Source organism: Apus apus, chromosome 9, assembly GCF_020740795.1.
Source record: "Apus apus isolate bApuApu2 chromosome 9, bApuApu2.pri.cur, whole genome shotgun sequence".
NCBI classification, from domain to species: domain Eukaryota; kingdom Metazoa; phylum Chordata; class Aves; order Apodiformes; family Apodidae; genus Apus; species Apus apus.
This window is the reverse complement of record NC_067290.1, coordinates 15,263,945-15,290,533: the sequence shown is the minus strand read 5'-3', so window position 1 is coordinate 15,290,533 and position 26,589 is coordinate 15,263,945. Positions and strand designations below refer to the sequence as shown.

The following is a 26,589-nucleotide window of genomic DNA, read 5'->3' as shown; positions in this document are numbered from 1 at the left end:
CCCAGGAGACAGGTAGGCACAGGCAGGACCAAGGTAGCAGCTTTTAGTCGGGATCGAGGGTCCACCCAGCATCCCCCGGCCCCAGCACCCCCTTGTCCGCAGGAGCCTGGTCCCGCAGGCAGCGCAGGCAGGGCCAGGGTTGCTCCTCAAGGTAGAGATGTGGGGAGAGCCGAGCTCTGCCGGTGGCGGCACGGGACATGGCCAGAGCACAGCCCCAACAGCTGGATGGCACCGGGGTGGCAGAGGTTCACAGGGGGCTCTGGGACAGCAGCACTGCCCACCGCTGCCACCCAGCACAGGAGGAGCCAGGAAAGGGTGGTGGGAAGGGTCTGGAGCCCCTCCTGAGACCGCAGGGATAAAGGCCAGTGTGGGAGCACAGGAGTCCACTTGGGCCCTGGGAGCACAGAGGAGCAGGTTCCCTCTGGCCAGCGCCGCGGGGCTCACGTGTAGGAAAGCAGGTTGACATCGTAGCAGCCGTCCACCTGGAAAAGAGAGACACCATCAGTCCCTACATGGAACCACAACCTGCTGCCCCCTGCCCCAAGCCCTCTCCCCATCCCACTGGGAACAGCCGCTCCAGGAGGGCTCCCTTGGCAGTGGCAGGGTGGTGGGACTCACGTCGAAGCGCCCGATGCGGGCAGCTGCCTGGCGAGCCTGGATCACCTCCGTCAGCACCCACATTTGCTGCACCTCCGTCGACACCTTCTCTGGGTCGGGGAGCTCCTGGAAAGAAGCGGGCACAATGCTGTGGAAAGCAGGGATGACTGGGATGGGCTGGGACACCCCGGGCTCAGGCAGCAGTGTGGCTGGGTAGCTGTGCTCCCTGGGCAGCCGGGCATTATCCTGATGGTGCCCATGCTCCCAACCTGCCAGTGGTTTCTCAACACAGGGGGAGCAGGGCCCCACTCCAGGAAAACAGGCAGCTGGGGAAATGGGTGACCCTGAGCGCTGGGGCTGCAGTGCCGGCACAGCCTGTCCCTGCTGGCAGGTGTCCACGGCAAGGACAGAAAGCAGATTGCAGGCTAATGATTAAAAACCTAATCACACAGTCCAGAGTTTCCCAACAGCCTCTCTCTGGGGTGTTCCCTGGGCCCAGTGACAGAAACTCAGCCACAGACACTGGTTCCCCTGGGACTTTAAGCCAGGTGGGATGCACAGGCTTAGCAGCAGCTCTCCAGGCCAGGGTGAAGAAGCTCTGTGCCACATCTCCCCTGCCTGTGGGTGCCTCCTGGTGATGCTGGGAATGGCCAAGCACAGAGCAACCCCCGGCACCTCCCCAGGACCACACCTTGCCAAGCAGAACATGATCCAAAAAGTCAACATGGGAGCCGGGTGTTCTCTGCCTTTCAGAGAGCTCAAGTAGGGACTGCAGCTCCCAGACCTGCCAGGGCTGGCAGAATCCCTGTGGCCATGGTGATGTGAGCTCCATGGCACTGAAGCCTGGTGTGCAGCTTGGGCCTCTGGCACCACTCCCAGCCCATCCCTGCTCCTACAGGTGATGCCAGTGGCTGATTCAGCAGGTTTCTGTGGGCCAGCCAGCTGCCTGCTCTGCCCGGACTTTGCTCACTGAAGGCTGCTGGCTGGGCAGATGTGGCTTGCAAGCTGTAAACACGTGCCATGGCTGTGACCTCCCTCTGCTCCAGCTGGGGAACGTGATTCCCAGGGCACATCCTAGACAAAGCGTCAGGGACCAGCCAGGCCACCCTGTCCCCACACATCCCACCTGCTGTCACATGAGTGATGCTGCATGCCCGCTGGTCCCACAGGGACATTCCTGTCCCCAGAGGGCTGGTAGACTTTGGTGTCATCTCTGATGGCACATCTCTGTGGAGATGTTTTTCTTCTGGATGCTGCAACTACTTGCAGCACAAGGTGGGGCATTTTGGGCCTCCACAGCTATTATTGGTCTGGGCCTGAAGCTGATGGAACAGGGAAGGAAGGGCTGGCAGGCTCCCAAAGGATGTTCATGCCTGTGGCCAGCACCCCACACAGGTGCCTCTGTCACTGTACCCCTCATCCGGGACCACTCACCCCATGCAGGCTGGCTGGCTGCTCCGGAGGGGTCAGCTGGGAGAGCCAGGAGGGAAAATCCTTCTTGGGGCTCTGAAATAGATTCAGAGAGTCAGATAAAGGATGTCCCCAATTCTACCTCCATCCCTCATGGCATGAAGCATGCTGAAGGTTGGAGCCCACCCTTATTTATATTGCTATGGATACAAGTACAGCTTTACCACCATTAAAGGGAATTCTGTGTTTAGGATGGGTGCTTGTAACTTGTAATTTGCAACCTCCAGCTCTGTCCCACTGCTCAGACACATCCACCTCCAAAACAGATTATGCTAGGGGTGGCTGGAGCAGTCTCTCCCCCAGCCCCCAAGTGTCCCAGCAAAGGACAAGGTCTCAGAGCCACACCCCTCTGTCCTCTGAAGCCTCCAGAGCTGTGGGGAGCAATGCCAGGCACAGGGCTGGCGACAGTGGACCCCCATGCCCCATGCCTGGCATGGAGGACAGCACCGTCAGCCTCTCACCTTCTGTCCAGGGGGAAAAACCTGCAGCTCCTCGATGGTAAAGTGGAGCCAGACTGGGGAGGGCTGCCGCAGGATGAACCGCATCGCTGTCACCTGGTCCACGTCGCACAGCATCTGCCAGGGCAGGGATGTGGGGACCTGTCACTGCCAGGGGACAGCAGGTGCTGGCGCTGCTTTGGGACAGCTTTTGGGATTCGGTCAAAAAAAAGCCCCACCCCAGATGGAAGGAGCCCGAGGGAAACGTCACCTCGTGGTGGCTGTCTGGGCTGAGCAGGGCACGGGCTGTCCCAGCATAGGGACCCTCGCTGCTGAGGAGGGCCGGCAGGGGCCAGAGGGGCACCACGGGGGGGTGGGCGGGCATGGGGCTGCCGTGGGGACACGGGGGGGGACCAGCACAGGGGGACTAGGCACCGTTCCGGCGTGCGGGCACACGGGGGTGAAGCCACAGCCACCATCTGGCTGTGCCAACCTGGTGGCGGTGGAGGGAGAAGTAGTCCTGGGAGCCCTCCTCGGTGTGCGGGCAGGGCATCAGGCAGTAGTCCCGCAGGCAGGTCACCCAGCGGCGGGAGCCGGGGGGGCCGGGGCGCTGCACCCGCACGCTCAGGAACGCCGTGTAGAAGTTCCTGAAGACGATCTCCTGCACCTGCGGGACGGCGACCTCAGCCCCGGCGTCACACCCGCAAGGGCAACCCCCGCACCGGTACCGGCAAAGCCTCCCCATACCGGGAGCAGCATCCTCCCTCTCCGTACCGGGACCAGCATTCCCAGCCCCCTCTCCGCATTCCATTCCGGGACCAGCATTCCCCCCCCCTCCATATTGACACCAGGACTGACATCCCCCTCCCACCTCCGTATTGGGAGGCGGACGAGCATCCCTCCCTCCATTCCGGAACCGGCATCGACATCCCCCCCAACTCCGGTACCGGTGCTAACCCTGCCAATACTCCAGCACCGGCACCCCCACCCCTATACCGGCACCACGCCCCTTACCGGCACACGCCCGGCACCGCCCCCAGCATCCCCCCGGCATCCCGGGACCATCCATCCCCCATCTCCCCCCAGCGACGTGACCGTTGCCACCCCAGCCATCCCCTTCCCGCACGCTGAAGCCCTTCTCCCTAGCATGCCCCCTCAGGGACCATCCCCGGTCCACTTCCCGGTACAGCCCCGGGCCGGGCCGCACTCACGTCGGCGGCGGCGCCGCGGGGGAAACGGAGGTCGATGACGGCGACGCCGGGCCGTGCCGGCTCGGCCCCCCCCGCTCAGCTGGAGCGCGGCGGCGGGGCGGGGGGCGCAGGGCAGCGGGGAGCGGCCCGTCCCGGCGGGCACCCCCGGCCCCGGCCCCGCCGCTCCCGACATGGCGGCGCCGCGCGGCCGCCCCCTCCTGGGCGGGGCCGGGGCGGGGCGGGGCCGCGCCACACGGCGCCGGGCGCGGCCGCCAGGGGGCGCTGCGCTCCCGGTGTCCCAGCACGCGGGCCCGCGGGGACACGGCGCGGGAGCCGCCCCCGCGGCCCCGCCCCCCCCCGCGGCCCCGCCCCCCCCGGCCCCGCGCCCGCCCCGCGCGTGCGGGCACCGGGGGGTGCGCGCCGGGCCCCCACGCGCAGCCCGCAGGGGAAACTGAAGGGGAACCAGCCCGCGCGGAACGTGATTGGGAGCGAGGAGAGGAACATCGATACAGGGCGGGACGGGCGGCCCCACCGGCTCGGCCGGAGCGGGGCGGTGGGGACCGGGGACCGGTGGGGACCGGGGGCCGGCACTGGGAGCTGAGCTGGTACAAACTGCTGGCAGCGGCACACCGGTTTTTAAGTAATGTTTAATAAAACAATTTGAGGCTGTATCAAAAATTTAGTAAAAAAAATTAGATTTGAGAGTTCACCGATTTATTTATTTATTTTTTTACTATTAACTATTCCTGGCACTTTTTATTTTCCTTTTTTTCTTTTTTTTTTTTTTTTTTAAACTTTTCTTTTCCAAAAGTGCCCAGTCACGGAGCAGCTGGGAGGAGGCGTGTGGCCCAGAGCTGGGGGCTGGCAAGACCATTCCAGCACTGCTCTCCAGGAGTAGAGGCAAAGAGCTCCGTGTAGCACCACGTATGGAGAGAACACCCCACCGCTGCCAAAATGCCTTATGGGGAGGGGGTTTTGCTTAAAGAAGAGCACCCCAGCACTTGCTGGAAAGCAGGGAAGCGACCCTGGAGCAAGGCCATGAGCCCCCTTGGCACAGTGCTGCACCCCAAGGTGTGGGCAGTTGCCCCCCTGCTTGGCCAAAGGTACCCTCAGCTGACTCAGCTAATGACTATTTTATCATGCGTGAAAAAAAATAAGATTTCTTTGATTAAAAAAAGAACCAACAAAAGAATCAAGCCCTGGCCCAAGAAGCCGATCCCCTCATGGAGGAGGAGGAGGCTGGCTGTCCATGAGGGAGCCCCTAACCAGCCCCGAACTGCCCCAGGAGCTGGCCTGCAGCACAGCGCTGCCCTCCCCCTCCCCAAAACTACACATCCCACTTTAGATAAACAGCAGATTAAATGTAAAAACTTAAAAAACATCAACTTCAGAAAGTCCCTTGAATTTAATTATTTTTAGGCTACCTTTCATGTTACGTCCTGTAGCTAGACACACGTGAATAGAAAAAACAGTACAGTTAGTGTTAAAGGCAAACAGCAGAGACCCAGAGTGCCACCACAGTGCTGCCTGCTCCTCCCAGCCCGGTCCCATCCCGTCCCATCCCGTCCCCCCTCCCTGCCCGCCGCCCCAGCCCCGGCCCTGGCCAGAAGCCCAGCGGCCGGGGAAGACGCGTTTGAGCCGAGAAATTTTTTTTTTTCTATGAATAAAATAAAACCAAAGCTTGTTAGGCAAAAAATAAAACGAGTGTCCCCCCGAGTCCCGCGAGCGCTCGGGTGCGGCAGGCGCCGCCGGGGAGAGCCTGCTGGGGAGCGGGCTGGGGTCTCGGGTTCCCGGCTGGCGAGGGGGCTGCCGGCCCACAGACAGCACTGGCGTGGAGCTGGAGGCCCCTTCTCCCCCGAGAGCCTCCCATTCGTTAAGGGGGGACGTAGGGTGGTGGGGACCTGTATGGTGTCATGTTCTTCGGGCGGGAGCCTTTCCCCTCCATGGGTGCGGTGAATGGGGGGGGAGGCTGGTAGGGCGGCGCGTTGGGGTCCTCGTCCCGCAGCGGCGTGTACTCCCCGATGGTGTCCTGGTTGAGCGGCGTGGTCTCGGGCATGCTCTGGTTGGGGTACTCTGGGGGGGGGTAGTGGGGCTTTCTCCTCCTGGAGGATAAGAGGCATGCTGGAGGACGGCGGAGGCTTGGAGTCATCCAGCTCGTCGGCAAAGATGATGGGCACGCCTTTCTTTATGAAGGTGGCCTGGTCTTCGATGGTCAGCTTCCCTTTCCTCTTCTTGCGGTAGCAGATCATGGCGATGATGCCGGCCACAAGGAGGATGGCCGCCACCACCACGGCGGGGATGACAGTGTGCAGGTACACGTCGTCCTCGCTGCTCTTCTCGGGGTCTTTGCCCGCTGCCACTGTTGGCGTTGCCTCAGAGATCACCCTTCCGTCCTTTGTCACCGGGATGAACTGGATGTGCCTGCAGCTGCCAGAGCCAACCACTGACACATTCAGAGGCTTGAACTCCGGCTGCAAGACATTGGAGAAAGCCAGGCTTGGCCCGCCAGAGTCATCCGCAATTTTTTTGCTCAAAGTTCGGATCTGCTCCCGGGGGCAGGGCTCCAAGGGCAGCGTGTTGTTTGTCCACTCCACTATGATGGAGCCTTTGGTGATATCCTGCACTGTGATGGTGCTGCTGTTCCGGTCGCCGAACGCCAGAGCCAGCTTCTTCACCAGCATGATCTTCTTATGGATGTCATTTACCACTGCGTTGTGGTCCCCTTCCAACCTGGCCTTGAACTTCACTGGAGACTTGTCCCCGTGTGGGCGTTTATGGACATGGATTTCGAAAGCATCCACAGCGAAGAGCCCACCTTTGTCGGTGGCGTACATGAAGTACTCATGCTTCCCGATGTGGTTGTGGTCTGGCATGCCGTACATGAGCTGGCTGGTGCTGTTGAACTGCACCCACGAATTCTCCTCTATCATCTGCTGCTCCTTCAGCTTCAAGGTCAGCTGCAGTTTGTCAGTAGTGGTATCCTCCTTGTCGTAGAAGGTGTCTGATGGGATTTTAACCTCAAAGTAAGTTCCCTCCCATGCATCGACCCTGTCGATGTGATTTGTCAGCTTGGGTGGCTCGTTTGGCTCCCAGGGCCGGGGCAGCCCGCTGGCTGTGGTGCGTGTGCGGGTTGGCGGGGAGGCTGTTGTCAGCTTGGAGATGGGGGATCTGGTAGTGCTCGGAGGCTTTGTCGGACGGGGTGTTTTGGGTCTTCGAGTAGGCCTTCGCGTCGTCGCTGTGGAGGAATCCGTTGTGGATGGCGTGGCTGGCTTCAGAGTGGAGACTCTTGGTTTCTTGGTGGTAGTTGTGGGCGGTGTCATAACTGCGGTGGGCTCGATGTACCCAGGCATGGTGGGGCGAATTGGCACGGAGGCCGTGCCAGTGCCTTCTGCTACCCTGGTTGGCTGGATCGGTCCCAGAGTGGGTGTCTGGACGATGGGGCCCCTGGTTCTGATGGTGACCGTAGGCTTCCTTGGCAACGGTATGGGCTCCCGGGCGGGAGGCGCCATTGTCTCTGTGGGAGGCGCAATGGCGGGCGACGTTGGGGTGGGGACGATCCTGGTTGGTGGCTCTTGCGCAGCAGTGGTGGGCGGCCCGATGGCAGTCAGAGGCGTAGGGGTGGCATTGATCTGCCGCCGCATCCTCTTTGGGAGGTGAGGTTTCTTGTTAGCAATGTGCCAGCCAACAACAGGGTACCCAAGGCGGGCAGACATGGTTCCTTCCTTAGCTGGAGCCTCCACCTTGCTGATGTTGGGGACACTGTTTTGGCTCAGAGAACACCCCAGTTTCCATGAGAGTAAGGCCCCATTTTCCACTACCTTCTTTGCATTTCCAGGTCCAGCCATGAAGGCCGACATGTCAAAGAGTCTGTTATTTACAACGGGAACCAACTTCATGTTATGAAGCTCCACCTCTGAGAAGCTTCTCATTCTGTTTAAAAGTTCAATCCTCTGCTTTGGTGTCATTTTTGTTAAGTCAGCATCCAAAATGACAGTCAGGATAGTGACTGGCTCTTCTGAGCCACAAATAAATGGGGCTGCATCACCCGTGTCTTGGACGGCCACTCGCACCGACTGAGGCTCGTTGTGGTCTTCTTGGTGGACCTCAACAGAGAAGACATTTGCAGTCTGCGGCACGTAGCTCCCGTTTGGGAAGGGCTGCAGTGTGGTCACTGAGATGTAGTGGACACCCTTGTCTGTGTCAAGGGGCAGCCCTTCCAGGGAGCTGCTCTCTGCATTCCAGTGTAACCAAGAAGGCAAGGAGTCCTTTCCAGCTTCAGAGATCTATCAAAAAAGGAAGAGAAGGTGCTTTTAGAAGTACAGCATTAGGACAGGTTCTAACTGTAATAATGCTTCATTTAAAGGTTTTAAGAAAAAAATCTGAAGTGTAACAACTGAGGAAGGAACAGCCTGTGTCTCCTTCTCCACACGGTGGCAAGGACAAGCTCCGCAGGGTACATTGGTCCCACGGGGCTTAAGGAGCCACGGGAGGTCACCAAATCCTGCAAAGGTTCCTTACTTGCAGGCACCCACTTTCTAGCACTTGCTGTGCAACTTTAGCACAAGTGGTTCATTTTCTCCGAGGAGAGGAGTTCAAGTCACAGGGACAATTACAACGCTGAGGGTGAAGTTCTGTGACACAGCAGAGCTGATCCAACAACTGCCCTCCACTCACTCCCTCTCCCATCCCTGCCATCTCACTCCCTTCCTCCTTCATCACACCCTGCAAGCCCATTACTCCAGCAGCTCAGCATAACACAACATTTTTCTCTGTCAACTTTCTGCCTTGTCCCACTGTCCCAGCCACCAGGCTGAGCTGGAGGTACCAGAAACTGGCAATCGGGGGCTTGGGGTCAGCAAACTTACTTCTGTGGGCTAGAGAAAAAAGGGAGGCTTTGGCACAGGCCGCAGGCACCTCAGGATGCCAAGGCACTAGTTATTACCTCTTTTAGGTCAACAGCAATGCATTACTTTGTTTTTACAGCACTGGTGGCACGGATTAGTGACGTGCAGTCCAAGAGCACAAGCCTCCCCTTCAAACCGCACAGAGCAACACACGCAAGGATGGCACTTCCATATGCTCCAGAGGAGGGAGCCGGAGGGAACCTCACCGGCTGCCTCTGCTTTCCAAGTTACTCATTTGTGCCTTTCTGAGCCCACCCTCCTCTTCCAGCCTCGAGTCCCCTCCCCAGCTAGCCTAGGTCCAGACCCTTCGCGTCCTCTGGCTATTTTGCTCTTGCAGAGAAGATGCTGGTTCTCTCCAAACCGTCACCAGCACGGCTGACACCTGCCAAGGTGCTCCTCACCCCAGACAGGGGAAAGCCATACATGTCAGGTGGACACCGCCCTCCCCAGGACCCTGTTCCCAGCTGATGGGATCTACAGCAGATTACAAAGCAGCTGAGCTGCTTGGGCTGTGTGGTGGAAGGGGTGACACTGCCAGCTCATCTGGCTGGTGAAATGTCACTTCCCCAGGGCTGCAGGTACCCCAGGGCAAGTAACCTGAGCTTCATCACCCCCCCAGGCTTGGAGAACTACCCTGGCTGGGCCTGCCAGAGCTCACCATGAGGCATACCCCCCACATCCAGGAGAAACAGGATGTTTTAAGGCCCATGGAGACAGACTGAGCCTACTGGTCGAGGCTCTGGGCTTGCTGCAGTCCAACGCACAGCTGCACACCAGCTCTCCTCCTGAAAGGGTCGTTTGGTTCCTCTGCAGTTCTGTAAAGCTCATACATATTTCATAATTTATCCAAACACAAAGCAGGGTGAGGAGCTTCGCCAGGAAACCTGCCTGGCAGGAATGCCCTTGTGCCCAGCAGCAGGCACCGAGATGGGGCTGGACTCACCAGACCTGCCCAGCGGCAGGTCCTGCTGGGAAAGTCCCAGGATGGACAGAGGGAGTGATGCCCAGAGCTGAGGGCTGGGCAGACTGCATCCTGGGTGCCTCTCCCATCCCCTGCCTGTGGGCACAGTGAAGGGTCTGGATGCATTTCTGAAGGGTAATGTAGGACCAGAGAGTTTTTTGGTGAGAGCAGCACAAGAAAGCTTCTGTGCAAGAGCCACAGAGGGTTTCAGCCATGACCATAGGGGCAACACCCTCATTCCTCTCTGCTGCAAAGGATCATCCCTGCTTTTGGCCAGCCTGGACAAGCTGGAGAGCACATCATGAGACACATGCTGGATACACTTTATAGAGCAGAGTTTAAAGCTGTCAGCATAGCTTTTAGTTAACTCCTTGGCAGCAGTTTTCAAGTGCAGGTAATTCAGATTCCTGTTTACACCAGGCAGAGAAAGCTGCCCCATGGGCCACTCACCCTGACGTATCCCACCCAAATGTCCTTCCACTCAGCTCTGCTCTTCATCCATGTGTCTGGCAGAGAACAGTGGGTTTTGGGGGAAGCTACTGCTGCCTGCGCCTGCTCCCCCCTGCAGCAAGAACAGGAGCTGCTTTGACCCCAGCCAGCCCCAAGGAAAGCCAGCCCTTCACCTGAGATGGGCATGCAGGAACAAAGCAGCCCATTGTCCTTCCTTGGCATGGCTTCTGCCAAGAGAAGACAAAAGGCAGGGTCTGATCCTACCCAACCAGAACTTGTGTTCCTTCTTTTAAAAAGGTGTAATTTCATCACACCCTCTAAATACTGAGATGCCAGGACAGTCCCCAGTGCAATCCAGCATGGAGCAGGGACTGGCTGGTGTCGCCCTTTATCCCCTTCTGCCAAAATTAACTGCAGCTTGCCCAGTGGAGAGGAGGAAGGGCAGGGCACACATCAGGAACAGAAACAGAGGGAACCAGGACAAAGCTGCAGTGTTACTTAGGCTTACACAATCAAGAAGAAGAAAAACTTTAATAGTGAGTGGTTAAATGCACACTAAATGTGTAATTTCAGGCTCCATTTGGAACAAACGTTCCCTACCATGCTGCAGAAGCCCTCCATTACAGGGCTCCCTCCATCCACAGCTTTCCTGTGAGCTCGGGTGTTCTGCTGCTCCTTCCTCCCCAGGCATTGCCCAAGACTCAAGGATGAGACATATTAAGTGTTACCTTTAATCTCATGTCACAAGGTGGTTCTCTCCTCAGTCACATGTACTCCTATGTCCTACATCTGATAGCCAAACTCTCTTAGAAAAGGTGGCCAGCCCCATGTGCAAAGTGAGGGAGGTACAGGAACATTTTTGCTTGGAAAACCATTTCTAACCTACAGTTTGCATGTGAGCTCACGTTCTTAAGGGCCCATGCTAGAAAATAAAACTGCAGCTAGACATTCTCACCAAAAAACAGGCTCTCCTGAAAAACAAAAACAGGCCAGGCACCCACCTACTGGGACAGCTTGTTCTAGCAGGGATGTGACAGATGCAAAACATTTATAAACCCACTTAAACTTGATTTAAAAAGAGCTGAGCTACTTCAGCAGTATTCAGCCCACCAGGAGATGTGGACTGTTTCTAAGCGTTCTGCAAGAGGTGATTCAGAAAATCAAATTTATGTGTGTTAGGCCTATGAAGAGGCCTGTGTCTCCTTAGATAAACCTTCAGGAAGGCAACAAGTCCTCAGTGCCATGGCTCTGCTTTAAACACAGCTATTGCCCTGGCAGCAATCTTCATCCATGCTCACATGAGACAGGAAGAGCCCCACAAGGTTAGAGTAGATAATCAAAGGAGCTATTGGGCTGAATCAAGAGACTTATTCTGAAATGAGCACTAACCAGCGTGGGTCTGACCTGGTCACTGTTGCTGCCATGACACTGGGAGCAGGGAGGTCTGGACTCTGTTCTTGCAATTTTCCCTTCAAATATGGTTTCAAAGGGTATCCGTTAAGGCTGTGCATAGTTAATGATTTGGGATCTCTAGTTTTCCTGTAAAAAGTTTCCCAGTTTTCTATGTACACAATCAATATCAGCCTTAAGCCCTGCCATTTCCCTCAAGGGGTCTGGTTTCAAAATAACTCTTCCGTTGCTCAAGGAAAAAAGGCTGCCTTTGTTCTCCCATTATTCAAGATAATTGTAAATGAACGCTTATCGGCTAAAGATTACACAAGCCTGGCAGTGTACTGAAGACCATTAAAAAATTAGCCATGTACTTGATTATAAATACATACAGTGGTCTGGCTGGCTTTGAAGACCTTGTTCACGAAGTCCTTCCAGATATACATGGCCTGTTATTTTTAGGCCAGCAGGAGCAGTCAGCTCATGACAGAAGATAGCTCGGTTTGATTTGTTTTTTTTGAAACTTGGATCTTAAAGCCCTGTAGCCAACAAGACAAAGATAAGCAAAAGACTAGTGTGCAAAACTGCTGCCTCTGAGGGATTTCTGGCAAAAACCGCATTCTTGCCTTCAAGGGTGGCCTCTAACCCTCCAAGTACTTAGTCCTCCTCTGAATGAATTCTCCAAAAAGGAGGCAGGGAGTCCTTTGCCAGGAGACAGGTACCACCATCAGATCATGCCACAGGTCTGGTATGAAATCCTCCCAGTCCCAGAAGCATCTCATAGGATCTCCCCAGCTCTGCTGCTGGAGCAGCCAGGGAGTCGGCTCCTTCCTGCATCCTTTCAAATCAGTCCTACAAAACCCCTGACTGCTTTTGGGCAGGGGTGAGCACAGATAGTTCTGCAGCTCTGCCAGATCTCTCACTGCCCCATTCTCCTCCCTGTGTCCAGCTGTTGCTGAGACAGACTCCATGCCAGGGATCTCATTTGGAGTATAATTACTGGTGACAATTTACTGTAGGACAGACCAACCCCCCCCTTCTGGGTTGCTCCTTCAGCATTATCCTGACTCACATGGCCAATAATGAAAACCACCCTGGCTGAGCCCTCTGTCCATCTGAGCAGAAGGCAAGCTGAACTGTGGTCAAGCCAACTGACCTCATCAGTGTTAAACCAAGTTTGCAGGGCTCAGGCTTCTGCAAGCAATTAACCATTGAGCAGGGGAAAGAAAATGGAAATTTAAATGCAATTCAAATGCAAATATAGCTGCAGAGAAAGAGTCAAGCCTAAGCTGTTTGCCTAAGCCCAAGCTTCATCTTAACCCCCCTGCTAACACAGCAGCACTGGGCAGTTTTGTCAGCATAAGCAACAGGCAGTCTCAGTCCCACACCAGATGCGTGGGCAGGCAGATTTTGGGCTGTGTTGTCCTGCATGGGCCAAACAAGTGGTGGCATAGACACTGGTTTCAGATCCTGGATCTGAGGGGACTGCCATGATTCTGGTGCTGGTATAGCCAACCTGGAGCCAAGAGAAGCCACGAGGCTCCAAGTCAGAGGATGGAGTCCTTGCTCTAGGAGGCAGGCTCTGCCCATGTGTCCATAAACTGTGTTGCGCTTCATCAACGTGAAGATGGAGGCCAAAGAACAGCCCTGACAGGGAGGTTTGCCTATATGCAACCAGGAGATGATGAGAGAAGGAGCCATACATCTCCTTCCTTTCCTCAAATACAGCAGAACTGCTAAACAGGACATCATTCAGGTCTTGCCTAGAAACCCACGGCCCAGAAAATAGTGGTGAAAGGAGGATGGGCACCTCTTGGAGCCTCCTGCTTGCTGGGTGCAGCGGCGGTGCCATGGCTTGCTATGCCAAGGAAAGGCAACTTCCTTTTCTCCAGACTGAGGGAAGTTGCATTTCCTTGGCACATCAAGCAGGGGACCACGATACCCTGCCAGAGCTTTTGGGTCTCCTCAGCAGACAGTGCTTTCTGAGCTGCTGCATGCTTTAAATGAAAGGCACAGGACCTCATGGACAAAAACAAGCTGCTCCAGGACGCTTCATGCTGATGCATCTGCCCCTGAAAGTCTAAAAACAGCCCAGAGACTTCACTGGCTCTCAGAAGTACGTCAGCCCTGGTGACCCAAGTCTTCATTACCAGCAGGAGCTCACCTCCACTGCTCAGAGACTGAAAGCTCCATGGGAACAGCTGGTAATTGGTGCTTCCTTTGTGCACAGGGTAGGTCAGGATGGTTAAACTAACCCCGCATTATGGCTGGTTCCAGCTAAAGCCCTGCAAAGCTCTTCCTGCACGTCTCCGTGCGCCGAAGCTGCTGCCTTAGAAAAAACAAACCTTTCAGCTCAGAAAGCTGAGCTCAGGGACAAGGCTGCATCACAGGTCCTGGCCCTCAACTTCAAACTCCAGTCCCTGAAGGTCTAGGCAGCAAAGCTACCTGAAGCAGCTGCTCAGCTTTTATGTGCTTATGAAAACCCGAACGAGAAGTTTACATGTCTGCTGCTTGTCTGCATTTTCCAGCCATTAAATGGGCTAGTGAAGCCTCACATGCAGAAAGCAGCCCTCCTCCTTGGTGGATGCAAGCCCAGGTCTGTGCTGGCCAGAGGCAGTGGCCCCTCCAGTCATGCTCTGTGTCACCAGCTCCTTCCAGAGCCATAAAATGGCTTCGCAAGGAGCGGCAACGCCCAGCTCATGCCATCCCTGCATACTCCTACCATGACGGCTTCTTTTCCAGATGCGCCTCTGTGCTCGCTATAAGGGCACTATTCAGCGGCCCACTCTGCCTGGGCAAGGGAACACAACAGCTGTTTCACTGGGAGGTCACTACAAAACATTGAGTGTCCCAAGAAATCCTCCTTTCATCGGTCCATGCAAGCAGCTTGGAAGGATTTGTTTAGCCTTATTGTTGGAGCGGGAAGGCGCAGCCCGCCTGCGTCGGGGCTGGGGTCAGCACGGGCTGCCCACGCCCCACTTTCTCCCTTGTCTGGGGGGTGAGCACGGGGCAGGAAAAGCCTCAAACAGCTTAAAAAAAAAAAAAAAGTTCAGTCGGGCTCTTCTTTCAGCGTGACTTTTTAGAAGCGAAAGGCCAAAGGGAAGCAAAAATACCACACAGCAGGGATGCCAAGTGCTGGGGGTTTAGTGCTGCCGCTGCGCAGCTAACCAGCCCCGGCAATTTATTCCTGCCTTCAGCAGATTGCTGGAAAACTGGCACTGAGGATCACGGCAAGGAAAGGCAAGCTGGATCTGCAACCTCACGTCGGCTCCTTCGCAGGATTCTCCCTATTCTCCCTACTGTCGCATTCCTCAGTCTCCCCAGATGCACAGGGCAACAACCCGTAAGAGCAGAACAAAACAAGGAACTTCCCAGCCTGTCTGAAAAGCTGGTTTATAATTAGATTGAGTCACATTTTCCACTCCTCCAAATTCAGAGCTTGTTACTAAGCTCACACTGAAAATGCCAAATTCCCCAACTTGGTCTCATTGCAGGAAAAAGATAAGTGGCCCCCTCGCCCCCCCCTGCCCCTGCAGAAATCTTATCAGCTCATCTTATCACTAAGATAGCAGCATGACAGGTAGGCAAAGCCCTGCCCGACAAGTCCTGTGCCTGGACCTGTTCCAGACACTGCCATTTATCCCAGCGCACTCCCCTGTAAATAGCTGCTGTTGCTACAGCTCCTGGTTAGTCCAAGTCCAGGAAAGCTGGGGACCCCAGGGGCGAGGGAAAGCTCATGTGCTTTGACACAGAGAGACTTTCAACATACCCAGCTTGCTGACACAGCCCCTCAGGAGCATTCTTTGCTTGTCTTCCTCCTCTGAGAAACGCCATGTTAATCAAAGTAATATTCAGTTAAAACTTTGAAACAAGGATCATTGCAAGAGAAAAAAAAAAAAAAATAAAAAAATCAGTATTTTGTGGTTTTCCCCCCTGAAGCTGAGTGTGCCCTGGCACTGCAGGTTGGTTGCCAACATCCAGCCCAGCCCTGGCAGCAGGTACTCTATGTCAGAACTCCTGCCATACAATCTCTGCAGATCCCGTTCATAAAACAAGGTCCCTGAAGGCTGGTGAGAATACAGCTGCTCAATAAAAGCCACTCCAACAGAGGGCAAGTAGAACCACTATTGGAAAAGCAGGTTCCTGGTTGGGAAGCAAGACTCCTTTTTGCCCAGATGAATACCCAAGGCTCTGATAAGCCCCCAAACCCACTGTGTAGCTGTGCTGTGTACATCAGCTATGTGAGTTAATTCACTTGTTCTAATCACTTTGCTGCCAGCTATGTTTGCACACAGCAACAGCTTTTTGGGGCTCCCACTACATGTTTTATCTGCCTTCCCAACAAAGCCCTGGTGAGACTTAAGTAAAAAAAACAATCAGGGGCCAAGACACTTCCAAGAACAGTAAGACTGAGCTGTGCTCACCTGAAAGCTTCTCCTTAGCATCGGCTAAGCAGAGAAGATCTGCTCCATGGGATACAGCCCATACCTAACACTGCTAGGATAAAGGCAGACTGGCAGCTTTATGGATATTCAAGCAAGTCACCTGTTCGTGCAGGGATGTGCCTTGGGAAGCAGGGCACACCAGGAGCTTATCTCCTTCCAGCATACTCGACAGACCCACCTTTAAACAAAAGCCATCAGAGTGCATGCCTTATATACTGTGGGCACATGTATGCAGGGTATCGGACTGTGCAAGGCCTCAAATACCTTGCAGATACACCGGTACTGGAGAGAACTGGATTCATCCCAAGGAAAAGGAGCAATGCCAATCAGTGGCTGTATTTAATACTCGGATCCAGTGCAGAGCCTGGTGTTTCTGGAGAGGCGCCTGCAGTCCGGCTGTCTCCTGTTTGTCACAGCCTCCAGCCCACGGCTCAAGAGTCAGAAAGCCCTTCTACCAGACTAGGAGACGCCAGGTCCTTTCTACAGCAGCTTCTGCCCCAAGCCAGATCAACGTCCTGCATGCAGGATGGAGGTGATCACCCTGTAAATGCCCTCCTTTGAGTGGTTTCTCTTTCAAGGACCAAGCCCAGTGTCAGCTTTCCCAATCTGTGGCAGGGTATCATCACTGGTGGGTTGAGGAGAGCGCCATGCTTACCTCAACAGCCACCAACCCAAAAGCTGACAGAGGTGCTATCAGTGCTAGTGCCACCATCCTCACCCTGACTCCTTGGGTGGTCACCCAGAGAGCAACGCCAGGCACAGGCTTTCATACAAGAAAAATGATACAACTTTAGAGACAGCACTAGCAAACCTCATGGAGACCACAATCAGCAGTGCAAAATCAATCAACACTTGTGCACCTCAGGTAACGTCCTCTTCTGTGACCTCACCAAGTGGAAACAGAAAAAACCACAGACCCGGATACTTCAGCTGATGGCAAGATGTCTGAGCCAAAGTCAGACATAGAAAAGCAAACAATCATAGGATGTATCAAACAAGGTTATTTATAGAAGAGAAAAGGAAGTTTTGATGCCTTTATATGAGGCTCCGGTAAAATTTCATCTAAAGTATTTTGTGTAGCTGTGGTCAGGCAAACATAAGAAAAATAAACTCAGGCTGGAAAAACTGCAGAAGACAGCTGCAAAGATGAGGAGAGGAAAAGAAAGCTTATTTTATGAAAAAGACTAAAGAGATTGGCTTGCCTAACCTAATAAAATCAAGACAGGGAAATATGCCTGTCACTTATAAATACATAAAGGAAGTAAATATTATGAAGGTAGAATTGATTTAAGCTAAAGGGCAGCACACACAAATATTTCTAGCCATCTCTAAATTTAGGCTAGAAGCTGCATTTTTAATCAGAGCAGCCAAATGCTGGAGCAGCTTCAAATGGAAATGGCAGGAACGGGAAGTCCACCTGGTCTTTGGTCCGAGCATGATCTGGTTTTCAACAAGAGGACACAGCTGATGGGTAAAGGGTCAGGCCCTGTGCAGTCTTTGGTGGAAACAGGGTAAAGGAGATGGTCAGCCATCCATGACCCATCATGGGGAGGGGGTATAGGCACCGATGGCCCTGGTTATCCTGCTCCCAGCCACCATCTACCAGGAGCCAGTGGGAACCTGCACACCCTCGCCCTACCTGTCTGCATGGCAAGGGGCTTGCTCAAGATGTGCAGATGGGATCTTTTAACCCAAGTCACCCATACCAAAGTACGGGTGTCAAATGCAGCAGGAAGGGCTGCAAGCAGTTAACCCTTCTTCTGGGAAGGTGCAGCAAAGAGTTTTCACATCCAAGACACCTTCAGACGTGAGGAGAGCAGTCTTGCAGCCTTGCTGTCATGAAGAAGCTGCAGGACAGCACCTGGACTGAACTGCCACCAAATTCAACAGCTGAAATACCTGCAGGCTGCAACCAACGTTCAGTGGACACCTTAATGCCTGACCAAGGCACCTGCTCAGCAGGACAAGGCACAGGGGAAGGGGGTTTCTAATTGCCAGCCATGAGTTATGACAGTCACAAAGCCTGATGGCAGCTCCCTGAGTGCACTCAAATACACTTGCTTCTGCACTTCACCATAAAATCTGACCGTTCCTGAGCAGCTTGGGGTTGGCAGGGAGTGCCTGGCTCCCAGGAGCACATACGTGCCCTGTGCACAGAGCCCACAGATCTGTGCAGGAGTGTGTCCCTGCCAGGCATTCCTCCGCCACGCTGCAGATGCCTGGCGTTGTTTCCATCCCACAACCAAGTTTGCAGAGAGAAGTATTTTGTCTACAGCCGGCTGGAATCTGCTAACAAGCAGGGAGAGGACCCGAGAAGCAGCTTCAAGGCAATCCCCAGCACAATACAAACCAAGCCTAGCAATAATCAGAGGAAATTATCTAGAAATGAGGAAATCACACCTTCTTCAGGCTCCAGATAGGAAGCTCCTGGAAGTTTAGGGACATCAACTGTCAGCTTTTAAAAAAACCAAACAAACCATGACATGACAGCTATTTCCTTTGTAAGGGGACTGAGGATAGGCAACTGCTTCTCATTGTAAACTCAGATCCACTGCTTCATCTCAAAGGGTATGGCCCTTATTCTCTCTTATTACTGTTTAAGTACACCAGCTAGCACAATCCAGGCGTATTCCACTTTTACTGCTCTAGCTGGGAAATGCAAGGCAGCCTGAGAAAATGACGAGCAACTTGTCCTGAAACTTTCTGCTAAACCAAAAATGCATGCCAGCACCCAAAATTGCCTACGCAGTCCTCGCTAGCCAGGAAACAAATCCCCATAGCAAAGGTCAGCTGTGCTCAGCAGCCAAGACACGTTCTCTGCAAGGGAGAGACCTTCCAGACACGCCAGCTAAGTGAGGCTGCTCACAGTGCCCCAGAGCCTGCTGCACTTTTGAAATCAATTTCAAGATGAACAGATGCAATTTGCACTTGGGCAAGCCCACAGACGAGCATGAAAATCGCTCTCAGTGTTCACTGAACTACACACACCAGCAACTGTTGGGTCCTGCTCCAGCACAGTCCATTTGTGGCTCTTCAGGCATCTGCTGGTGTGAGCAAACACGCCTCAGCACTGAAGTGCCAGAGGTATTGTTTGAAGCTATCAGATGGGGTTGGAATAACCTATCAGTGTTTTCCTGCACCTACTGGAGCTATCACAGATGACTTTTGTGCCAGCAAAAGGAGACAGAGGAAGCTGTGGTGTTATACAAACACTGAAAATTGTTCTTGCCATCAAAGTAGCCATGAGACACACCAGAACAAGCCACTCTGATGGCAAAACCCCAAACCAGAAGTTCTCATTTCCATAACACAAGGTATCTTGGGCTCACCACTCATGTCCAGACTGTTGCAGCCTACTACCACACAGGTGCCCTGTGCTCAGAAAACAGGATGTGGTTAAACCAGGGCAGGCACCATTGTTACCGTCTGAGCCTGTCTCCCCAGCTGCAAAGCAATTAAATGTCACAGCCTTTGCTCTGAAACCAGCCTGTCCCCTTCTCTGAGTCCTCTGGCTGGGGGCTCACCCACTGCCTTCCTCCTCCCCATCTGACCGTTAGTCCATAACAGATGCATTCTTCAGATTTTCTGCCTACCACTGGCACTTCGTGCTCCTGGCACCCTGGCTGAAGCCAGCAAGATCACGGCTCTGGATCGAGAGAACTGCGTGACAGAACGCAGAGCTACAACAAACCTGCCTTCAAGGAGAAGCTGAGATGTCAGACTTTCTTCCAACTTGCCCTCCACCTTCCTCTGATCTTCTGAGACACACCAGAAGGTTGCCTTTTTATAATGTTCTCTTAAAATGGATTTTTAAAGCTATTTTTTGATTTTGCTCTCTGAAAAAAAGATCCAAGATTGGAAAGTAATTGGAAAGCAGATGCTAAGACAACCTCTCTGCCCTCTCCCAGGAAAGGGCTCAAGATGAGCGTGTTCAGCAGCATGCCTACCCTCCTCCAGGCTATTCTGACACTTTCTTGCCCTCAGGACTTATTCCAAAACTGTTTTCATATGTCTGCAGTGCCAGCAGCATGAGGGTAAGTTGGTTAAAGAGAAAGGCTCCTATCTTTCTCAAGAGGACACTGGGACAAGGTCAGGAAAGACTGTGTCAAAGGCAGCTCAGAGCCAACCCGGCTGAAGAAGGTCTGTTTGTCTAGCAGTGTTTTGTTACCACAGTGAAGCAAACTCCCTGGACGTCAGAGCAGCAGTCCCAGGGAACTCATGGCTCCCCAGATCCCGAAGCAACATCTCCTAATGAATGTGCCCAGCATTCCAGTGGCACAGCATCTCACAATTTAAATACTGCCAAGAAATCCACTGATCACCCCCAAGGAAAGACGTGTCCTCTCTTCTGTAATGAACTTTGCAATGAGATGAGGACTTTACTTTTTTTTTAATCCTTCTCCCATAGTCCTACAAAACCTCAAGGTTGCCTCACAGCATCCTGGTGCTCCAGACTATTAGTGGTGTGACCAGCTCGACTCCCTCAAGAATATAACTGAAAATGAGCCTCGGGGAATGGCATTTCTCACCTGGACAATTTCTCCATTGGAAGCAATTAAATCCGTGGGGATGGAGACTCTGAAGAAGCGTCCCACCACAGCCGAGCTGTCCGGTATGCCCACCACAGCTGGCACAGTCTCCCGGAGGTCCGAGAGCACGGAATGCATGGAGGCCTCCAGCTGGTTTTCCCAGTCCCGAACCACTTCTGCTGGCTCGCTGGGCCAGTGGCAGTGAGCAGAGGCTGCCAGCAGCAGCACGGGGAGCCAAGTCCTCCCCAGAAAGGGGGGCTGCAGTGGGCATCCAACAGTCATCCTTCCTGGCGGCCTCGGCAGCGGTGCTCCAGCCGGAAAGGGACCAGAGGGAATCCGCGGGCACCGCAGCGTAGGCAGGGGATCCGCTGGTCCTTCACAGCAGCCTCATCCTAGCAGTCCTGGAAACCTGGTTAAACAAAGGAAACCCAATCAGCACATTAATTACAATACCCAGGCCAGCCAGCTAACACATACAGCCCTCCCTGAAAGGGACAGAGGCCTTCCTGCCTCCCCATCCTTTTTGGTTCAGTTTTTTAACTGCAGGAGTTAACACCACTGGTAAAGAGAACAAGAGCTTCTCAGTTCCTTTTCTGACATACAGCATCCCTAGAGAAACAAGATCCTCCTGCTTTTCCATGTACACAGCCATGTTTCTGCTGCTCTGGAGCCACAGCATCCCAAGATAGCTACAAGGAGCTTTAAGATCATCAAGTCCAACCATAATTTAACTCTACCAACCATTAAACCATGTCCTTCAGCATCACATCTACATGTCTTTCAATCACCTCCAGGGATGGTGATTCAACCATCTCCCTGGGCAGCCTGTTCCAGTGTTTGGAACCATTTCCTTTCAGTGAAGAAGTTTCCTCTAATATCTAAGCTAAACCACCCTTGGTGCAACTTGAGATCATTCCAATACAACCACAGTTGAGAGCACAGCAGTGATAGGTGACCTTCCAAGGCAAGCTGAAGTCAGGCTGGGGCACCAGTGGATACCAGTGGGTTACACAGGGCTGGAGGACAGACACACGGACCAAGTATGTGCTGCTCAGCCCCAGGAGCAGAGGAGACTGGGCCTTCTCAGGTTAGACACTCGCACATCTTGAAGGAACTCTTTTTTTTCCAGGCTGAGAGAAGTGGCTCCAAAATCCCAGAGCAAGCCCAGCCCAGCTGCTCACAGCTGGCTCTCAGGCCTCATCACAGCTTCTGTTTATTTTAGCCTGTTCCAGCTGTGTTGGGTGATGCACATCAGGCTGTCCCAAGAGCTCCTGGAGCCAGACTGAGTGGGAAGGGACATCCCACTGCATCTTGTCCTTGCAGAGCTGGTGAAGCAGCAAAACAGCTGGACCAGCTGTCCTGCTGTGCTGCAGTCCAGCAAGCTCCCATGGCCCACCTCGGGCTGGCAGCTGCAGGCAGAGGGCCTGTCCACACAGGCAGCCAAGCCCCAGGTCACCACAACAGGCTCTAGCAATGACAGCAGAGATAAGATCTGGTTGCTCACCCTCAAACCCACAGTCTAGAGAAGCTGCAAGGACTAGCACATCCTCACCCCTTGATGGGCCTTTTCACAACAGCTGATGCAGGGGGGCTGATGTCTCCCATTCCAAGGTATTGGACCCACAGAGCAGGACCACAGCCAGCAAAGAGAGCTGTGGGGAGCAGAAACTGTCAGCTGAATGCAATAACCTCCAGCTACAGCATCCACGAGGCAGATATCTGACCTGACTGCTGTCTGGTGCAGAAAGCCTGTCTCAAGTGAAAGGCAAAAGGAACAGCAGAGGCACAACAACACTGCTGGAAACCACGAGGCAGACGGGAGGATGGCTGGTGAGATGCCAGCACCAGAAGACAGCCCATTCCCCTGCTGCTTTTGTCCTTCTGACTGCATGATCCAACTGGGACAAGAATAAACAAGAACAACAGGGAAGCCAACTCCAGGCTCTACCCAAAGGCAACTAAGTGCATGGTGGTCCTTACCCTGAGGGAGGTGCCTGAGCTGCTTCTCCAGAGGTTATCATGATGTAAGGTGAAGTGGCTGGGTGATTAAGGACTCAGCCACACTTCCTACAGGGCACATCTCTCCCACCAGCTCCCTGCATGGTCAGAGGATGATCCAACATACACCAATTGATTTTGGATGAACCCGGGATCACCTCAGCAAGTAGATGGCTACCACAGCAGATGTCTGGTCTAGAATATCCACCAGACTGTGTGAATAAGCTACAGAAATGGAGCAGACTTCTGCAAGAGGTCCTGAGGAGTCCAGTGATCATCACAGCAGGGACTCTCATTTCTGCACAGTGCCTTCAATAAGCAGAAAGAGGAACCACCACCTTCATCCTCTGTGGAGCCTGGGGTATGGACACTACAGCGATGATGCCATGTCCATGAGCTACTTCTCCTGAAGCCCGCTTATTGGAAAGTCCTGCTGTGCAAGGGACTAGACAGCAACCTGCCCAGCAAGTACAGGCAGGATCAGAGATTCGCTGGGACAGGAATGCAGCAGCACTCAGCAGCCCCATGGCTGAGATGCTATCAGCATGGAAACATGGCTGCCTCCCACAGCTCTGCTGAGCCTCCACAGCCAAGCCAAGGAGAAACACCCCAGTCAACTAGACAGACAGACATCCAGCATATGACCACATGGAGCTGTGAAGATTCCTGCAGAGGTTCAGTCTTCAGGCCAGCCCCATACCTGTCACAGCTGCCAATGTGCAGCCCCATGTTGCACAGCCAAGTGGCATAACATGGTGTGGGGTGTTTTTTGTTGGATGGAGAGGAGTGTTTGGGCAGAAAGGAGTTGGTTCCTGATAACCGTGGAGAGCACAGGAGGAAGATGAAGTCATCACTCATTTCAGAAACAATTATGGGAGCAGGCAACAAACAGTGCCTGTCTGCTACGTGCTCCTCAGCCAAGCAACTCAGGCAGCGGCCACGAAGATCTGTGTGACCTGTGAGTGTCATACAAATGCAGAATTTCATTTTAGGGTTTTACAGAAGAAAAGTCTCTGCATATGGAAGTGGAGCACACAGGAGGCACAGGAGGAATTCAGTAGCTGATAAGAAAAGGAAAAAAAACAGAAGAGCTGAGAACAAACTTGCACCGCCAAAAGATCTCTTAACACGGCTCCACCTCACCAAACAAATGACAGAAGCTGAAATGGTGCCAGACTCTCACACTGTGTGCTAAGGAGGAAAGGCAGGGTGGTACAGCTCTACAGAGCTGGAACAAGGCATTGCCCCACATTGCTGAGTTCCATGTGGACTACTGCTTCAAGGCAGAATGCTTTTCAGGACAGGAAGTCCTCTGCCTAAAAGCAAGTGGTCCTGCTCAGCAAATCTGCTGACCACCAGCCTGCAGGTGTCAATGCAGAACAGAGTGACCACTACGTGCAGCAAGGCCTGAAAAAGCACTGGGGACCCACATGGGGCCTCTGTCCAGTTCAGGAGCCCACATCACTTCCCTGGTACTACCATGGGCAAACCCCAGGCTCGCTTGAGACATCATCCCAGCTGCATATGGAAAAAGTCAGTGCTCTGGGTCATTGTCCATGAGCAGCACGTGGCATGGGGCTGGAGCTCTCAGGGACTCAATGCTTCACAGTTTCCCCCAAGCTCAAAACAGGGGCAAAACCCAAATGCAGATGGCATTCTGCAGGTGGTCTTCTGCTGATCTCTGGAAAGCATCAGGCTGTAGGGCTGACTGAGCACTTTCAAGTTGAATGGGAAGGCTAGATCACCCCAACTTCTCGATGTGGCACAGCACTCCTTCCAGCAGGATCTGTGCTGCCCAGCTCGGCAGCACAAACACAAAAGGTTCAGGTTAGTCCTGAATTTCAGGGTGTTTCATTCCGTCTGATCTTCTGAAAGAAGAGACTTTCTCTTTATCCTCTTGCTTCTGTGAAAACTCTTTTGGTCTCAACTTTGAGCCTCCAGAGTGTTGGATGAAACATCAAAGCCAGTATCAACATCTGCTTCAGTCCTAGTGCTCGGTGCACGTGCCAATGTGGATGCCTTATCTCCAGTGCCAAACCCCATATCTCAGAGACACGGAACTGGGCCTGCTCAGTGAAGTGTTGTTGATACGATGCTGCGCTTGATATGATGCTGACTTGTCAAGACAATGCTGGAGTTTGCTGCTTCTCCATGCAGCTACAAGGCCCACTGACATGTTGAGGACATGCTCTGCCTTATTACCCAGGAACGCAGAATAGTGCAGACAGAAGATGGGACTGAAAGGAAGGACTGAGAGCAGGACAAAGCAGCGACTCCCACATCTTTCCAGAGATTTTTTCTTCAGTTCACCACAGAATTGGGAGCATTGGGCCAGGGGAGATGTCCTGGCAGCAGGAGTGTGGCTGCCCTAGGAATCACTCCTCCTCTGTGGCTGATTACACCACCGACTGCTTCTGCAAGAACCAGTGAAAGTGAAGTCTCCGTCCAGCTGCATCTAATCCAATTGCTCAGGCACACAATCACATCACTGGGCTGTGGTAATTAATCACTGCCAGCATATTAATGCCACTGAGCCTGGCATGCAGAAAGCTCAGGTATCTGGAGTAGAGAACTGCATGGCAGTTAAGAAGGTATTTAGGAGAGTTAGGAGGACTCTCATTTACCCAACTGCTTATTTACCACTGTCCTCATTAAAGGAAGCATGAAATGAGTGGCCTTTCTCTAAGGCAGCAAACTTGGCTAAAAAGGGCCAGTGCAACTTTCCAAAACAGAGCTGTTGTCTCTGCAAAGATCTCTCGTTCATGTTTCCACAGGAGGATCTCTGGGCAAGTCCCATCAGCTGCCGTGCGTCTGCGTGTCAAGGCAGTGAGCGGGAGGAGCGATGCACCCCGCGCCACCGGCTGGGCACGCAGAGATGGCCCACAAAGATGGCACTCTGCCGTACCTGCTACGGCCCAGGCAGGGGTGGCCGGTGCTCCCTGCACGTCCCCACTGTGCTGAAGGAGTCTGAGGAGGGAGAAACAGCTCAGAGGCAGCACGTCTGGGCAGGGCAGCTCGTCACCAAGTGTATGAGCTAAGAGATACAATCTCCTCAAGGCTAAGAATGCAAGCTTGATACATTATATGCACAAAGAACACTCCAATGTGAAATTTAGGAAAAAGTCAGAGTTTCTGCATTGCCCAGCTCTGGATATATCCTGAAACAAAGGGAGCAGCCCCTCCTGCAGCCTATGTTAGAGGCTACACAAACATACTGCAAATGACCACGGGTTATTTCCAGCCTCAGGGGTTTCAGCCATGTACGTTCACAGATGATGCCCCAGGCTCCAGATGCAGCTGCGCCAGGGATGAGTTATGGAAAGGGATGTAAAAGGGATGTTGTGGTCAGTTCTGGAGCTCCCAACATAGGAAGGACACGGAGCTCCGGCAGAACTGACACCTCAAAGGACCCACATGAAAAAAAGAGGCTGTTTTTGGTTTTGTCCATTCCTGCATTCCCGTGTTGCTCGTCTCCAGCACATCTGGTGTCAGTAACAGGAAACCCTGATGCTGAAAAACAATGTAAGGGGAAAAAAAATGAACCCAGCCAAACCCAAAACAGCAGAGCTAAAAATGTGTGCTGGGCAGGGAAACAAGCAGCAGCCTCCTGCTGCTGGGGGACGTGGTGGTGAACTGTAACTGACGTGTTGCTTCAAGTCACACATGCCCCAAGCAGCGTGGTGAGGCTTGTACGGAAGTGGTCACTGCAATCGACACCTCACAGCGGTTTTTATTCTGCTAGAGTAAGCACCAAGTTATTTAACTTTCCTGCAGCTTGATGGAAGACAGCAGAAAGTTTCCTCTTCCTTCTGTTTGAAAAGTACAGTTTTGTGTCACCAAGAAGGGATGAAAGCTTTCCCACAGCCCTCTCATTTGCATCTCACATCTCCCTTTGGCCAATAAAAGCTCCTTGTCGTTCTCCCCCAGCATGGGAGCAGAGACACAGACTGACAGACAGCGGCTGTGGGCAGCTCATGACACCAAAGGGTTTGTGTTCATTAGGATGTGTGATCTCTGGCACTTCCTGCCCAGGGAACACAGAGGCAGCCCTGAAATAGAGCAAAGATGCAAAAAGCAGAATTTCCCTTTCTTCCCCTGTATTGCATCTGCCTGTCTAGAAGTTGGGCTGCTATACTACTGCTCTTCCCAGCTGGAAACTCTCCTCCCGGGAAGACTTCTTGCCCTGGAAAAGGTGAGAATCTGTTCCTGATCACCTCCC

At 53.5% G+C, this 26,589-nt stretch overlaps 2 protein-coding genes across 2 annotated transcripts in view; both read right to left on the bottom strand.

Moving 5' to 3' along the window:
* Positions 1 to 29: 29 nt before the first annotated feature.
* Positions 30 to 4,198, bottom strand: NICN1 (nicolin 1, tubulin polyglutamylase complex subunit). Its single transcript, XM_051627881.1, has 7 exons — positions 4,102 to 4,198; positions 3,716 to 3,789; positions 2,998 to 3,171; positions 2,529 to 2,642; positions 2,032 to 2,103; positions 619 to 723; positions 30 to 482 (listed from the first exon to the last, which is right to left on the bottom strand). Exons 1-7 carry the CDS (start codon positions 4,196 to 4,198, stop codon positions 441 to 443), a joined length of 678 nt encoding a protein of 225 aa, XP_051483841.1. The 3' UTR covers positions 30 to 440.
* A 1,284-nt stretch (positions 4,199 to 5,482) lies between these two features.
* Positions 5,483 to 26,589, bottom strand: part of DAG1 (dystroglycan 1) — a 49,260-nt gene continuing 28,153 nt past the window's right edge. The window contains 3 exon segments of the mRNA XM_051627226.1: positions 5,483 to 5,777; positions 5,779 to 7,977; positions 20,373 to 20,781. Of these exon segments, the coding sequence (XP_051483186.1) occupies positions 5,568 to 5,777; positions 5,779 to 7,977; positions 20,373 to 20,654 (2,691 nt within the window). The 5' untranslated portion in view covers positions 20,655 to 20,781 and the 3' untranslated portion in view covers positions 5,483 to 5,567.